Source organism: Nicotiana tomentosiformis, chromosome 8 (assembly GCF_000390325.3).
Source record: "Nicotiana tomentosiformis chromosome 8, ASM39032v3, whole genome shotgun sequence".
Lineage (NCBI taxonomy): Eukaryota > Viridiplantae > Streptophyta > Magnoliopsida > Solanales > Solanaceae > Nicotiana > Nicotiana tomentosiformis.
Window position 1 is genome coordinate 25,280,177 of NC_090819.1, and position 15,737 is coordinate 25,295,913.

General features: G+C 35.0%; 1 protein-coding gene and 1 pseudogene across 3 annotated transcripts; both read right to left on the reverse strand.

Moving 5' to 3' along the window:
• Positions 1 to 3,107: 3,107 nt before the first annotated feature.
• LOC104088991 (signal peptide peptidase-like 4) lies at positions 3,108 to 15,225 on the reverse strand. 3 transcript variants are annotated; one of them, XM_009593783.4, is made up of 14 exons: positions 14,931 to 15,225; positions 11,792 to 11,950; positions 11,582 to 11,693; positions 11,224 to 11,343; positions 10,877 to 11,028; positions 10,566 to 10,748; positions 9,437 to 9,471; positions 7,672 to 7,834; positions 5,740 to 5,793; positions 5,186 to 5,278; positions 4,921 to 5,063; positions 4,533 to 4,603; positions 3,883 to 3,966; positions 3,108 to 3,485 (listed from the first exon to the last, which is right to left on the reverse strand). In XM_009593783.4, exons 1-14 carry the CDS (start codon positions 15,075 to 15,077, stop codon positions 3,379 to 3,381), a joined length of 1,623 nt encoding a protein of 540 aa, XP_009592078.1. In that variant the 5' UTR covers positions 15,078 to 15,225; the 3' UTR covers positions 3,108 to 3,378. The 3 variants fall into 3 exon arrangements, with proteins under 3 accessions (XP_009592078.1, XP_070038293.1, XP_009592079.1); XM_070182192.1 differs by lacking the exons at positions 11,582 to 11,693; positions 11,792 to 11,950 and having other exon boundaries at positions 14,931 to 15,062; XM_009593784.4 differs by lacking the exons at positions 11,792 to 11,950; positions 14,931 to 15,225 and having other exon boundaries at positions 11,550 to 11,689.
• On the reverse strand, positions 6,069 to 6,249 carry LOC117274844 (U2 spliceosomal RNA; annotated as a pseudogene).
• Positions 15,226 to 15,737: the final 512 nt, after the last annotated feature.

The following is a 15,737-nucleotide window of genomic DNA, read 5'->3' on the forward strand; positions in this document are numbered from 1 at the left end:
TAGCATCTCGTTATCCTTTTGTATTACCTTGAACAGATCCAACTTTCTGGTTTCGACTTTTATGGCTACGGCATGTGCTTTTACGAAATAATCTGCAAGCATAGCAAAAGAATCAATAGAGTTAGATGGTAAATTATGATACCATACCATTGCCCCCTTCGACAGGGTTTCACCGAATTTTTTCAATAATACAGATTCGATCTCATCATCTTCCAAATCATTGCCCTTGATGGCACACGTGTAACAAGCGACATGCTCGTTGGGGTCGGTCGTTCCGTTATATTTGGTTATTTCGGGCATTCGGAATTTTTTGGGGATTGGTTTTGGGGCTGCACTCGAGGCAAAAGGCTTTTGAATGGATTTTTTCGAATCTAGCCCTTTTATCATTGGTGGAGCTCCCGGGATCTGATCGACCCTGGAATTATATGTTTCTACTTTTTTATCGTTGGCTTCGACTCGTTTTGTGAGTTCCTCGAGCAATTTAGTAATTTCGGGAGTAGTCCCCGACTCTTGCTCATTTGACTTCAATATGGCTGATTCCATTCTGCGGGTGATTTCTCGAAGCGGATTAGGCTCCGGCCTGCTTTGTACCTGAGTTTGGCTCTGTAACTGAGCTATCGCTATTTGTTGGGCTTGTAACATCTCGAAGATCATCCGTAAGCTGACTCCGATCTCCTCCACGTTATGGGTGTCTCGAGCTACGGATCGAGTACCGCCCTGAATGCTTTTTTCCGGTTCGGAATATTGGTTCGCCTCAAGAGCCACTTGTGAATTGACATCTAGCGGTACTTCGACTTGAGTTTCGGTGACATCGTTAATTCGCCTTCCGGCCCTTGGTGTCAAGTTGTTGGTTTCATCTTGAAGGCCGACTTCGTGGTCGATAGGTAAAACCATCAATCGAGGGTTTGCCATTGTCGATTTTGAAGTTGTAAACTGGTGTGTATTGCAGATTTGTATCAAGCAATCAATGTTATTTGGGGCGCCAAATTGTTTACCCGAAAAATCGGATAACGTTAAATTTACGTATGGTTCTAAGGATACGTGAATTCCTTTGATACAAAGATAACAATATAAGTATTTTGACTATGAGAATAGGAATGATGAACCAAAAGAATGAATAAGATAAAGTATGACAAGCACAAGGAGATATATTTGTATATAAGAGAAGATCTTTTTTTCCAATCTATTCCATGTGTGCATAGCTTACAAGGATCCCCTTTTTTATAATAGAGGGTCATTACATTATTTATAACAAAATAATAAAATAAAGCATATAGTGGATGACCCATGATGATTTGTGTCTTCCTCGATTCCCGCCAAGATTCTCTCTCTTGGTGCGGTTGTAACGGCTCTTGTCCGTAAGCTCGATACTGGCTCGAACTCGTCACTGGGTCGGACCTTCGTTCTTGGCTTGAGTTCGACCTTCGGGATGGGCGTGGCGCATTTCCGACCTCGAAGCAATGCCTTGCAGATCAATTTGGTCACGGGCTCGATAAGATTATCGAGCCGACTCTGGCAGCCTTCGGACTCGAGGCTCGTTTGTCCCGTCTTCGGAGCTTACTCCCAAAAATCATACTCCGATTTTTTGCCACTCGACCTCGATCGAACGTAGGAAAGTGGAAATCTATTTTGACCGTATACACAGCATTGAACTGAGTGTAATTGGAGAGGTTTAATTACACTCTCTAATTCTGAAGGGGAAGCGAGAATTAGTGGTAATTACACTGTGTAATTACAAGTTTCTTTTTTATTTTTACTTTTTATTTTTATTTGTATTTATTTTCTTTATAACTTTTTATTTCCATTTTTTTTAATTTTACTTTTTAATTTCTTTTTTAATTTTAAAATATATTTTCTTTGTACATTATTTATTTTTTATTTCTCTACCTTTAATTCTATGTAATTGCTCGTATATTTTATTTCTTATTTATTTTATTTTCTTCATTTAGTGTAACTGCGTTATTATTCTAGTTTTTCAAACTATACCTCCTAATATTAGAAATAATGAGTCATTAACAAACTTGGCATATAATGAGTGATGTCATTAAAGTAGAATTTCGTTGCTGAATGAGGTTATAAACTTATTATGTTTCTTAATCTTAAATTGTATTGGAACTTATTTTTATTATGTTGAAATTTGACATATATAAAAGTTTTTTGGGAGGATTTTGAAATTGTGTTATATCTAATTTATTTGTTTTAGTAGTAGTGGCTTGTTATTTCATATTGCATGTTGTTCATATTTTAATTAGAATTAATAGATTAGTTTTGTCAAACATTTGCATAATATTATGACATTATATTTATAAATATTATTTTATTTTATCAAACATGCATTCCATGATGTTCTTACAAAACATATGTTTTGAGTTTTTATAATTAAACAATCTAGATATTATTGATTTGGAAAATATATATCAATTATTTTTACAATATTAGTTATAAAAATATGATTACTAATTAGTGTATATTTAAGAAAAAATATGCATCTTAAATACCAAATCTAATATCATTTATACTTATAAAAAATCATTTATAGGCATATATTTATTATATTAACTTTTAAGGTTTGATAATTACTTCATTTAAAATTTAATTTAACTGTGTAATTACACTTGTGCAACCAAACAATACAGGTATAATTACACTATAATTACGTTATGACAAACAAACAAGTCATCGTAATTACTAGGCTGTGAAATTACTCCATGTCATCTAAAAAATACATGTAACAAACAACATGTTAAATTACATTTACAATGCAAAAATTATATTATCAGCATATATAATACACATGAGATGCAAACGAAAAGGCCACAAATGTGGAATCAGTTGCAAGAAGTAAAACTGACCTGAAAGAAAACTGAAACATAATTGAAGAAAGGAAAACACATCATTTAAGAAAACAGTCCAAATGAATACTATATCAAATTAGTTAACATCCCCTTGTACAAAGTCTATCACAGAACATTGTCTTCACTTTTACAGATGCTCTACTACACATGTTTTCCCTGTAAAGTAGTGTTAACAGGTGCTGCTGCATAATGAGGCATGAACGCCTTGCAAACTGCAAAAGCGGTATAAATATCTTTGCAACTCATGTCAAATGCATAACAGTAAACTACTCGTTCCTTCTTACGATACAAAAAAGATTAGCATGAAAACGTACAAATTGAAAAATGGTCCCAAAGAAAAACTACATGCTATATGGTTAACAACAATGTACTCAACATCGGTCGGGGTCGGGGAGCAACCTAAGTAACCTATGTATGACTTTCAAAACTCTAACCTCTTTCAGATTTCTAAAATATGTACCCTAACTTTATATTTTGACAAATCAGAGCTACATGTGATTACAGATATAGTACAACATCTAATTTACTCTGCCTGTTGAAGTCGGATATGAGGGCAAGGCCTATCTGGTTCTCCTCTTGTCCATAGATGCTTCAACTCACCTCTTTTCTTTCCCAACATCAAAAACGTGCCTGACATAACAATAGTAGATCTTAGTGTACTATCACATCAAGCATTGGCGGACCCGCAGTTATATACGCGGGTTTGACAGAACCCACAACTTTTGGCTCAAACCTTATATATATGTGAGAATAAGTATAAATAGGGTTAAATATATATCTCAAAACCCACAACATCTAAATTCTAGATCCACCACTAACATCGAGTACTTAACAAGTATGTGATAGAAAAATGGATCTTAGGCCTAACTCAACCCCAAATGCTAGTTCATGAGGTGAGTATTGCCAAGACTGGAGACCAAATTCCCATCCCACAACCGATGTGGGAAATCAACATCCACCTTGACTGTCAGATTTTAAATATTGGCTGCTCTACTATAATCGCCTTTATACGCTTGATGTTACATACCTAATGTGCAAGGAACTATATATAGCAAAGCAGGTTGACCATGCCCATCCATCAAGTTCAGAGCCACATATGTTACAAATAAACCTGTGCAGAGAAAATAAAACTCAAATGAAAGCTCCGGCAAATTCTGAATCTAGCAGAATATAGTAATAGTTTCAACGATGCCAATACATCATGTATATCCAAACATTTCAGCTGATCACAAAAAAGCATGTTAACTTCTGATGACATGAAAGATATATATCGAGCTTAAATGTAGACATGTGGCCCCCAAAAAGAAAAAGAAAGAGGAACCTCAAATGTTGAGGACACACATAACCCTCAATGTCGAGGAAATGCTTTGTGAGTTCTGACATTTATCTGATATGATTATCTAACATTAGCAGGAATAGTGGGCAAAAACAAGATACATGATTGCTATCTGTCACATTCCAGGGTAGAGTCACATTATTCTATGTAACAATCCTCTGTTTTTGCTCGACTAAAAGATGCAGGGAGCACCGGGGTAAGGAGAGAAAGAGAGAGAGGGAGATGAAATGTGAAAGCAAAGACCTACAGGATCTGTATTGACAAAGAGAAGATGGTATAAACATAGTTAAAATAAAAACAAGTGCATAAGATAAATCAAATGTTATATGCAGAAGTTATACCTAAACCGTAAGCAATCATAGTCCACAGGAAATAACCAGCTCGAAGACTCTTATTACAAAGCCAGTCATACCTGCAACAAAGAACACAATGTAATAAATAAAACCAAAATTTTAAAAACTTTCCAGGTGTAAGCATGCAGCATTAATCATGATACCAAACCCTTTTTCCTTTTTTGAAAAGTTGATGCCCCCACACCCCACCCCCCACCCCCCCCCCCAAAAAAAAAAAAAAAAAACAGCCATTTCTTATGATAAAGTGAAACTATCATACAGCTCCGCGGCAAATCTTGACATGAACACTACAAGTAATCCTGGTGTTAGACATATGGGGCTTTGTGGAACTATATTGATGGACGAAATGCAATTATCATTCAGGTAGTGGTCAAACCTTAATGAAAATGCTACTACTAATCCTGGTAAAATTATGTCGCCAAACCCAATGATGCTGTAGCCACCCCAAGGATCAAACATTCGTGGGATTTTCAGTAACATGGGAATTCCATCTTCTCCGCTATTATCACCACGTGCAACCTGCCACAGAAGCCAACAAATATACATTAGTCAACATCAACAAATTTCCATTATGTGACAGGCAGGGTGGAAAGCGCGTAAGCGAGCCTAAAGTAGAAACAAACAATCAACCATGCGCATACCTCTATCATAACACTCTTGTGGAACAACCATTTGGAAACAAATACCCAAAAAATGTCATAGAAGAATGCACAAGTGAGAAGAACTGTTCCCACCTGATAAGGTCAAAGAAAAATAAATTAATTAGTTTCACTGCCTGTTCCTGTTAAAGAGCCACAGTTTGATTTTAGAGAGAACATAAAAGTAATCATATCCGAAGATAGCTTTCTGAAACATACTATTACTCCTTACTGTGCTTAATCGTTACAATTGCTTAGTTGCATGATAGTTGAAAGGCCAACAGAAGTACAAGATAAACAGGAGGGCGACAAAACCATTTTACAATGCTCTGTTAGGAGGAAGAGAACGAGGAGAAGCACAGAAAATGAAGTCTGTAAACTTAAGCTTTTTGAGCACTTATCTACTCACTAGTTGACGCATAAATTAGGGGAACCACATTAAGGAAGGAATGAAAGGTGCTGTCAAAAAATGATTTGCTTGTGGTGTAAATACCAGTAACAATTACATAACAAAATCCACAGCATAATGAGAAATGCAGCATAATGAATTGATTTACCTTGAGATTGGGAACTCGTATGATCTGAAGAACGGTAATGATCAACACAATACCCTAGTTAAGAGAAGGAAGAAAATAAGATCATCAAGCTCTTAGCTCAAATCATATTCTCTGTTGATAAGATAAATTCTTCATTAATTGAAGCGATATATTCTTCATTAATTGAAGCGATATACACCACATATACAAGATACTCCCTCTGTTTCAAAAAGATTGACACTATTTCCTTATTAGTCTGTACCAAAAAGATTGGCACCTTTCAATATTTCCTTAATAGGAAGCTTTTATAGCCATACAAATGCTATGGTAGGTTTCAAACCACAAGTTTCAAAAGTTTTACGGCCACACAAATGTTATGGCTTATTTAAGACCACATATCTCAAAAAACTCTTCTTTATTAAAGTTTTTGTGCCAAATCAAACTAAGACAATCTTTTTGAAACGGAGGGAGTATTAAACTGATAAAAACAGATACTATACTTGATCTTAGCCAAAAGGCCGAGAAAGGTATACACCACAAATACAAGGTAAATACAAAAACGAAAAGTTATGTAGCAATATGTTTATCTACATACAACACCCAAACTTTGACGCTTATTGGAATATCACGTATACTTTGCATAAGAACTTTCAATTCCCATAAATGCTCTTTTACTTTTCTCCTTCCAATTGACCACATGAGCATAAGAGGGTCACCTCCCGTGCTTTCCTCTTTTTCTTCCTCCTGAATTTCCCTCCAAGTAATCCGACAATTCTTGGCATTGCCGACCTGATTAACTGTGCTTCACAATCTAATTTTGAACTGGCACTGTACTAATAGGTGGTTCACATGCTTCCCTCCTCCTTACACATGAAGCACCAACTAATGTATATTATTCTTCTCAAGTCTAAGGCTCCACTTCGGCATAGTTACTATTTCATACTTGCAAAAACTGAACTTCAAGTGATTAAAATATTGATTTGAAGGTGCATTTCAAGCAAATAAAGAAAAGATGGATTCCACTTACAAAAACCTAAACTTCCACAAACTCTGTTTCCAAGTGAAGTTCATGTCGAGACACAATTTCAACTTCCATGAACTTTTTTCCAACTTCAACCTTAGATACTCTTTTTTACCAACTTCAACTCATATAATGTCCAAACGACTTAATTAATACATGTATTTTTACCTCTTTTTTAATAAGAATGTCTTTTCGCTATAACATATAAAAAATTAAAAATAATTAATATTTTTGTCTCTTGAGATCAGGCAACCCGTGGGAAAAAAATACAAGCAGAATTCCAAAAGCATGCCCGCTGATCTCTCGGCATAAACACACACTAAACAAACTAACTCAGACCAAGAAGCTACAACATCACATTTCCCATGTTTCCATAAATTACTCTTTACAGGTATGATTAATTTCATTTTTTACCGAAAATACGATATCACAGCTGAAGTATAATACTGCCATGGGAAAGAAAGTTACAATTATTCTTTTTATAAAAGAGAGATAAAAAGGTGTCCAAGAATGCAGGTAGGTCAATATAAGTGCTGAGGTTTTTACCAGAATTTTGATAATACAACTTTCTCTCACAATAAATATATTTAGGTACATGTCTACACTTTTTTAACTATATCATGGCTTCATGTTGACAAAATACAAACAGCTTTTTTTTTTCTTTGAAGTACATAAAAACGAGTTTATTCTTCGATTGAATAAGTTTCTATCACCACTACAAAATGTTAATCCTTTACAATTTCCACTTGCGCAGAACAAAATATCAAAACCGTTTGCATACCAGTGATTACACATCACCCCATGCCAAACGTTACATTAAAGCATATCTTTAACCGTGGGTAGATCATTGCACTATAAAGGTAGACTGCTGGATTTTGAAAATGAAGACAAAATTGAAAAGGTAACAAGTGTAATATGATAATAGTTCTTACAAGTATGTCTTGACCTATCCAAGCAAAGGAGACACGGCGGAAAACCGCCCACATAACAGCGAAAGCTAAGCAGAATGGAGAAATTGCCAGCGAAAGATATGAAACAGGCCCCAGAAGTGGAACTTTAATAACCGATTCATGAGCATGTTCAAACCATCTGAAACTATAAAAATTGACCATTAGCCACGTGTCTGAGGAACAACTTATGAAATGGCATTATGGTATGTAAAGTGAATTACACCTTGTTTCAAGAATAAAGTAATAGAAATCTAGTATCCATCACCAATACTATTGATGATGACGGGTGAGTAGCAATTACCAAATGTAACTGTAACTGCTCTATTGTGAAAGGAGAGCCCTATCAAACATGAGAGATTGAACAGAACTCAAATAGACTAAAATGCTTAACCTGATGAGCCGTAGGAAACCCAAGCCTATGAGATGCCCAAACAATTTTGAAGTACTCTACTGCGAAAACGATATCATTTCTATTTCTTTTTTAAAAGAATTCTTTGCCTTCCTCAAAAACACGACTACTTGAAGCCAAATAATTCCAAGTAACTGAAAAATCATAGATTTCAGAAAAGGCTCCTTGGAATTCTTAAAGGGGCCACTATCCTACACAGATTAGACATTTTTCCACTTCAAGGAGTCAAACGACTTATCTATGACTAAGACTTTATATACACACCTTTTCAATTTTCTAAAACACAAAGCCACATAAAAGTACTTCCTTAGAAGTCTGCTAAATCGCCATAGTTTGGTATCTCTGTTTACTAAGTGAACTGTTTGTTATTCTTGGCCATTTCACCCTTACTAGTAATAGTTAGTAGTTTAATATTTTTCGCGGAGATAAGGCAAGAGATGGATGCCTTTCTGAACTACTACTAAAAATTCAAATTAAAGGCATAGACTACGACAAAAGACTTCTGAAATGCTATGGTTTGAATTAAAAATGGAAGAGCTAATTTTTTATAATTTTGCCTCTCATTTGGTTTGCTGAGGGAGAACACTTCCTCTGTCATTGTTCTATACCAATTATTTAATTACAGTGCTTCCAAATCTTATTCCTTTCGCTTTTATTTTATTTTGGTAGCGATTGTATGAGCTAAGCTTGAAGAAAGAAAAGGATTCAAATCGCTGACCCAACTTGTTTGGGACTGAGGCATAGTTCTTGTTGCTTTCAGATCTCAATCCACATATGTTGATCTTTGCTTATGCGTGTCATGCTATTATTGCAGTGTATGACATTAATGTGCGTATATTTGAATTCTCCAAGTCCGAGAACTACACTTGAGGTCCTTGAACTCACAGGAGAAGTTTAAGGAGGACTTAAAGAATGTATAGTTGATAGAAACTTATATTGGTAATTTGCCTGCTGCCCTCATTCCTGGTTTTCCTCTGAGGAACACATTTTTCTTAGAGAAAGTCGGAGGAACACATTATCTTAATAATAAATTTTTGAATCGGAAAAAGAGAAGTGGGATAGTGGAAATTTAAAACTAATGAGCACCTTCATTCATTAAATGAGAGGGATTTTGTATTTTACCACTACAATAGTTAACAGAACAAAAGATTGGCGGGGATTGAATCAGCCAACCACCCAAGAATACCAAATAATGGAAAAGGGGGAAAGTTTCAGTTTGGTCCCAATTGTATTCTCTTCCAATTCACTTCCTCTTCGCCCTCGCTTATTTTGCACAACAAACCATTGAAGACACCATAACTAAAATAACAATTAGTAACACCAATACAATAAACATACCATGATAACAAGGCCACCAAACAGGTTTGTAGACCCTGCAATTACAATGAGGGAAAAGTGTCAGGATGGACTTCATACGTTGTCACGTTGAGACAAGATGATCTTTATTCCATTCATTTTGTTCATATACTTCCTATACATAACTATCCCAAGCTAGCAAGTCATTACCTAAAATCAAATCACCTAAACATGGAAGTTATCCAGAAGTACAGATTAAAATGCCCTTAGTTGCTATTTTTAGAGCTTTACTAGTGGAACTACAATTAATACTCCCTCCGTTTCAATTTATGTGATGAAGGCACGGAGTTTAAGAAAAAAGGGAAAACTTTTGAAAATTGTGATCAAAAACATGCCATAATATTTGTGTAGTTATAGCACATCTGAAACTTGTGGTCTTAAACATTTCATAACATTTGCCCCCAAGGGTGTGACTAGCGGTCAATGAAGTGGGTTGAGAACCATGAGGTCTCAGATTCAAATCCCAGCGGAGGCAAAAACACTAGGTGATTCTTCTCATCTGTCCAAACCTTGGTGAACAGAGTTACTCGGTACCTGTTACTGATCGGAGGTAACTAATATCCCGTGGAATTAGTCGAAATACGTGCAAGCTGGGCCGGACACCACGGTTATAAAAAAATAAAACATCCCATAACATTTGTGTGACTATAAAAGCTTTTGATTAAGGGTAAAATGGAAAGTTTAAAGTTATATTGTTTCTAGATATAGAAATGTATCCATTTTGGAACGTACTAGTAAGGAAAATGTCACATAAGTTGGAATAGAGAGAGTATATTGTATCCTTGGGTGTAGGCTCCTCATTCGGTACATTGGAACTATGTGATACATCTCATCTTAAAGCTTAAGCTTTACAGAGAGCACATTATTAGTTACTATTAATTACTTAATTATGTCTTCAATACGTCCTTCACATGCAGGCTTGACTCTTTTTCTTGGCCAAGCACATGAAAATTCTTTTCGCTAATAGGGTGATGGTTAGACTTGATCCTGGGACTTTTGCCTGCTCTAATACCATTATGAACTATCTGATCATCTCATCTAAAAGCTTAAGTTGATAGAGAGAAATCAGAGGATACATCATCAACTAATGTCTTCAAAAGCTATGACATACCTCAACGCCACCGATGCAAAATAGGACCACCAGAACCTCAATAAACCAGAAGGACATCAACTTGTAAAGCATAATCAAGAAGCAAGATGCGACCACTACGAACAGAAGTGCCGATGCTGTGCTGATGTCCAATACACCACCGGAATGAGTCACCTCCTTGCCACCATAATCATCTGAGCCATCCTACAAGAGCAGATACATAGTTCAACCAAATTGTCAAGGAGAGGTGCAATGAGCATTCATGTATCTAAAAGATGAATCGACTGTCACTAGAGAGTGGGAAATATAATCGAGAAATGACTGTGACTTACTTTTAAGAACTTGTCCTGCTCAATTGCTGCTTCTCTGGCACTCCATGCAGACCAATAAGAAGCACATAATATGGTAGCAACCGCCATAAGCCATAAAAACACTTCAGCAACATCAACCGTTGGACGTTTCGGAGAGTACAGCTGCACCGAAACTGAACAGATGGAAAGTCTGTAAGTCACAATGGTGGGAACAAATCCACATGGATAGGGACCATGTTAAATTCAGTGAAGCATGATAAAGGAGCTAGCTGGCCACAAGTAAGATATGCATGTCTAACCTGCATCCCTCTCGAAACACCCCCCCCCCCTCTCCGGGACTAATGAAAAGTAAAATATAATAAGCCTACCTGCAGAGCTGTTCCTGAGAAACTCTATCAGGCTTGTACCTGCATCTTGTGGGAGCATCACGGCAGGGATACCGATGTCCACATCAGGTTCATCGGGCTCACAAACCATCTTGAAGAGCTCTAAAAAGAAATAAGAGAACATAAAATTATATTTAAACCCTTGGCCTGTGCATTACAAGAAACAAAACTGGAAAACTGATTGTATAACAACAATTGGAAATTTTATAATGACTGCGATGTAGCTTATAGCAGTATGCAGAAGTACATATCAAGGTTAAGAGCCCATATTCATTATTAGAACAAGGAAAAAGGAAATCGAGCATTACTGAGGAAAATGTTGAAATTAGAGCACCAAAACCTGTTTGGTTGTTTATAATGATGATCGCTGAAGCGCCAGCAGCCTCTGCAACTTTTGCTTTTCTGGTGAAACTGCAATTACCTCGGTGCACCAGGATGGACTCACCAGTGAGCTATCATTCAATCAAGACCTAAACGGTGAGTTTGCTACATCCTTATAGAAGTGTCTAATAAGTGGAATCATGTTTCACAAAAGGAAAGCAAGATCAACCTTATTCTTAGGATTGCTACAACAATCCGTTGGGTCTGCAAAGGCAAGCCTCGTCTGATTAGCACGCTTCTCCTTTGATTCCAATGTGGGGCCAAATCGAGCCCCAATGCCAACAAACTCAGTTACTTCATTCCCATGAACCCATGTTGGAATTTTTACCTATTTGAGGAAACACTACTTTAGGAGATAAGTGCAGTTACAACTTACAAGTTGCAAGTTTGAGAAAGACACCAACTCTCGCATAAAATTCTTGACCAAATGACAATCGAAGTACATTGGAACAGTATTCTGCTCACACAATGCCAAAACCAAAACATAACTTCTATGCCAGCCATGACTTAGAATTTTGTCAAATGAGCCAAAAAGTACCTCGGGTCACAGTAAATTTTACAAACTATGTGTATGACGACCAAACTATAGAATCTAGATTATTCATCTCCATTCATAAAATGATCAAGTTACACACAACCATCATGTCAAAAGCGAAATTCTCAATTCTATTAGATGTAGTCCATCAAGATCAGGGCTCTATACATGACGTATTAACAAAAGACTACTTTGGATGGCACATTTCCACTTTTATCCTTTTGAAGTCCTTTAGATTTGACCTAAATAAACTGATGCCATGGAGCAAGCTAGTGGCGAAGTTATGCTATCGAACCTGCCTCCTGTTTGGAAGGTTTAGTTCTTATTTTCTTAAAGAAAATGACAGAAACACAAACTGATGAATGCTTAACTGAGAAGGCACAAGAAAATGCATGGAAGCGTCATATCAACTGACGATGCAACTTAAACTACTGAACTCAAATTTTCCTTTTCTTAGATTTCAGGTTCCAAAAACTGCCAACTACGCAAATGCCAAGGATTGCCTATAATGGTTCGGTTAGTAGGGTTAAACGATAAGAGGGGAACAAATAAAAACAAGTAGAGCCCTCTATTATGTGAAGGAGTTGAAAAGGTACAGCAGGCCTTTACAAACCAAGAATCCTGCTTGATGATTCGTTGTCATGACATTTCTTACATTTCCTTTTGAGTGAAAAAAGATATCATACACTCCCAGAATCCTGATCGGATGCTCTTCAGGCTAGTATATCTGGGATAACTATCAATCTATAGTTTCCAAAAATGGATCTTTACACAATAAAGTCTTCAATTCCTGTCCTGAATGCTTTTAGACTAATATTTTATCTATGATTACCAAAAGTAATGATACAACAGATGCCGTTGCCAAGTTCTACTATTAGCGAACCTAATCAAAATTTAGACCATCAAATTCAATTAAATCCCAAAATGATAGGAAGAAACCTTGCATAGACTAATACCACAATTGTGGTTATTCACTTATTCTTCACTTTTAACTTCATTCTTCCAATGGACTTGACGTATCTTTTCTTTTTTAGTCCATCCCTTTATTGACTCATTCCCTTATGGCAAGGGTATTCATCTCCAAAAATTCAAGCAACTAAAAAAGATTAGTAGCCTCTCCATCCAAATTGATTGGTTCACTTTCGACTTGGTGCAACTATTATGAATAGATTTAAAATATGTGCATATTTTAAATGTGAATATTAAATGGGAACCAACCAACTAAAAAGAGAAATGTTAAACGGGAAACATGTGGATGCTAGTTTTAACACAGATTTTTTGAGGTTGAGAAAGCATTGCATAGAGAGGTACGATGTACTATCTGATTTATATAATACTTCCGGGGAGTAAGGGCTTTCCTTATAAGAAATTTGCAATGATTTTGGATGGCTCAACAAAGAAAGGTGAAAATCCAATTTGACATGGAGAGAGCGCTTCACATTACTTTTGTCCCCCGACGTGCGGCTTATTCTTTTTTTGTGGCAAGTATGTGAAAATTTTTCATTGTTGGGTGACGATCAAATTCAAACATAGGAACTTCGCCTTCTTTGATACCATGTGAAATTGTATGAACACCTCATTTATAACTTATATAGATAGGGAACACATTATTTGTTTGCTTTTAGGTGTGCGACAACTATTACTATTAACTCATTTTTTCTAACTCCACAATAACAAACAAACCATTCCAAACTTTCATTTGTTAATCTCTACTCCATGGAACTAGTGGAGTAGAATTGGGTGTCGGTAGTGAATTAACCGCCTAGATGCGATGCAAATAAACCCCAAAATAAGTAATAACAAAATAACATCACAGCAAGCATCATGCTTTACCCGCTGATAATCTAATACAGCAATAAATACACAGAACAATAACAACGGAAAAATCCAAGCTTTAACTGCAAAAAGGAAATTCAGCCAAAATACAGAAACCAATGAACAGTAGGCATGGATTACGAAGCCAACGAAAGAAAAAAAGAGGGACATAGCAAAGGGGTGGATCCAAGATTTAAACTTTATGGGTTCGATTTCGGGATTCTACCACAACTATTTGACTTAATGGGTTTGGATCAATTATTTGTACTTATTTAGTGGACTTTTTAAGCCAAAGTTACTGGCTTCGGCCAAAGTATTACTATAAGAGTCAAATTCTTATGAATGATTTTACAATACATAATTCAGATTCGCAGTACTTTTTAAATAATTTCTAAATAGGTAAACTTCATTTTTACAGAATTAATAAACATAACCTTAGAATTCTCATTGAAATCACATAAGTTGACAAACCATTATCATAATCCAGTAATAAGCACATGAGTAATCAAATCTCTTCACAAACAGATTAACATTTATACAACCAAAACTTAAACATCAGTAATGTAAAGACAAATTGAAAGATCTTCACCAAAAAAAATCAAAAGACTTCTATTAAGCACATCTATATACATATATAAACACACACAAAAGTAAAAAATTAAACTTTTACCAAAAAAAGACTCAAAACTTTGAACAAAAATGAATCTTTTTAGCAAAATAAATGATTCCAACTTTGGACATAAATCAACAATTTAGCAAAAAAGACTCAAACTTTGAAAAGAAATGAACATTTTAGCAAAAATGATTCAAACTTTGAACAAAAATGAACCTTTTAGCAAAAAAAAGGACTCGAACTTTGAACAGAAATCAACCTTTTAGCCAAAAAAAAAAAAAAAAAAGACTCAAACTTTGAAAAGTTTAAAAATGAAAAAATGAGCTAAAAAGATAGAGAAATTACCAGCACAAAATTGTTGTTACAACCAGGCCTCTTTGGAGCAACATCATCATGATGAACTATATCACCTCCAATGACGAATGAAGAACTCAGCAAAAATACAGCAAAAATTAAGCAAAAACAGCAGAAAAAAACTCCTTTAAACCCCATAGACTCAAAATCTTTAGAAATTCTTTCTCAATCTTGAAAATTAAAGTCAAAGGCTGAATTGGGTGTTCTTTAGTTTGTTCTTTTGGTGTTTTATTTTTTAAGGAACAGGATATACGAAAGAAGTAGAGATATGTATTAAAGGAAGGAAGTAAGAAAGATAGTCAATTTTCTCTTTTTAATTTCGTTTTTCAACTAAATTTTAAAAAGTGAGGATCATTTCTGTTTTTAGTACTTTCTTCTCTTTTTAAGAAGAATAACATATTTTATATTTAAATTATTTTAGCATTAAATTTTATTTTATAAAATAATTAGAATTACACAAATATTTAAAACTTATTTAAACTATAAATTATTTTAAAAAATCGATTAAATATTTTCGCATAAAATGAAATAGAGGCATTAATCAATAAAATGAAGGAAGAAAGAAGGATAGTTAATTTTCTTCCTCTTTTAGTTATCCTTTTTTCATATTTCATGTAATGTTGTTTGATTGAACATGATGTTATAAAAGAAAAAAATTTGAAAATTATTATCTAAAATAAATAATAAATATTTATATTAGCTATAATTTTTTTAAAGATATAATGAGAAACTAAATTATTTTTAAATCATTAAATATAAAAGGTACATTTTTATTATGTTAAAAAATATGGTACATAA

Coding starts and splice junctions, on each gene's coding strand:
- LOC104088991 (XM_009593783.4), bottom strand. CDS start 15,077: ATGGGGTTTAAAGGAGTTTTTTTCTGCTGTTTTTGCTTAATTTTTGCT. Junction 11,951..14,930: donor GTAACAACAATTTTGTGCTG/GTAATTTCTCTA, acceptor TTCCTCAAATAG/GTAAAAATTCCAACATGGGT. Junction 11,694..11,791: donor GTAGCAATCCTAAGAATAAG/GTTGATCTTGCT, acceptor ATTGAATGATAG/CTCACTGGTGAGTCCATCCT.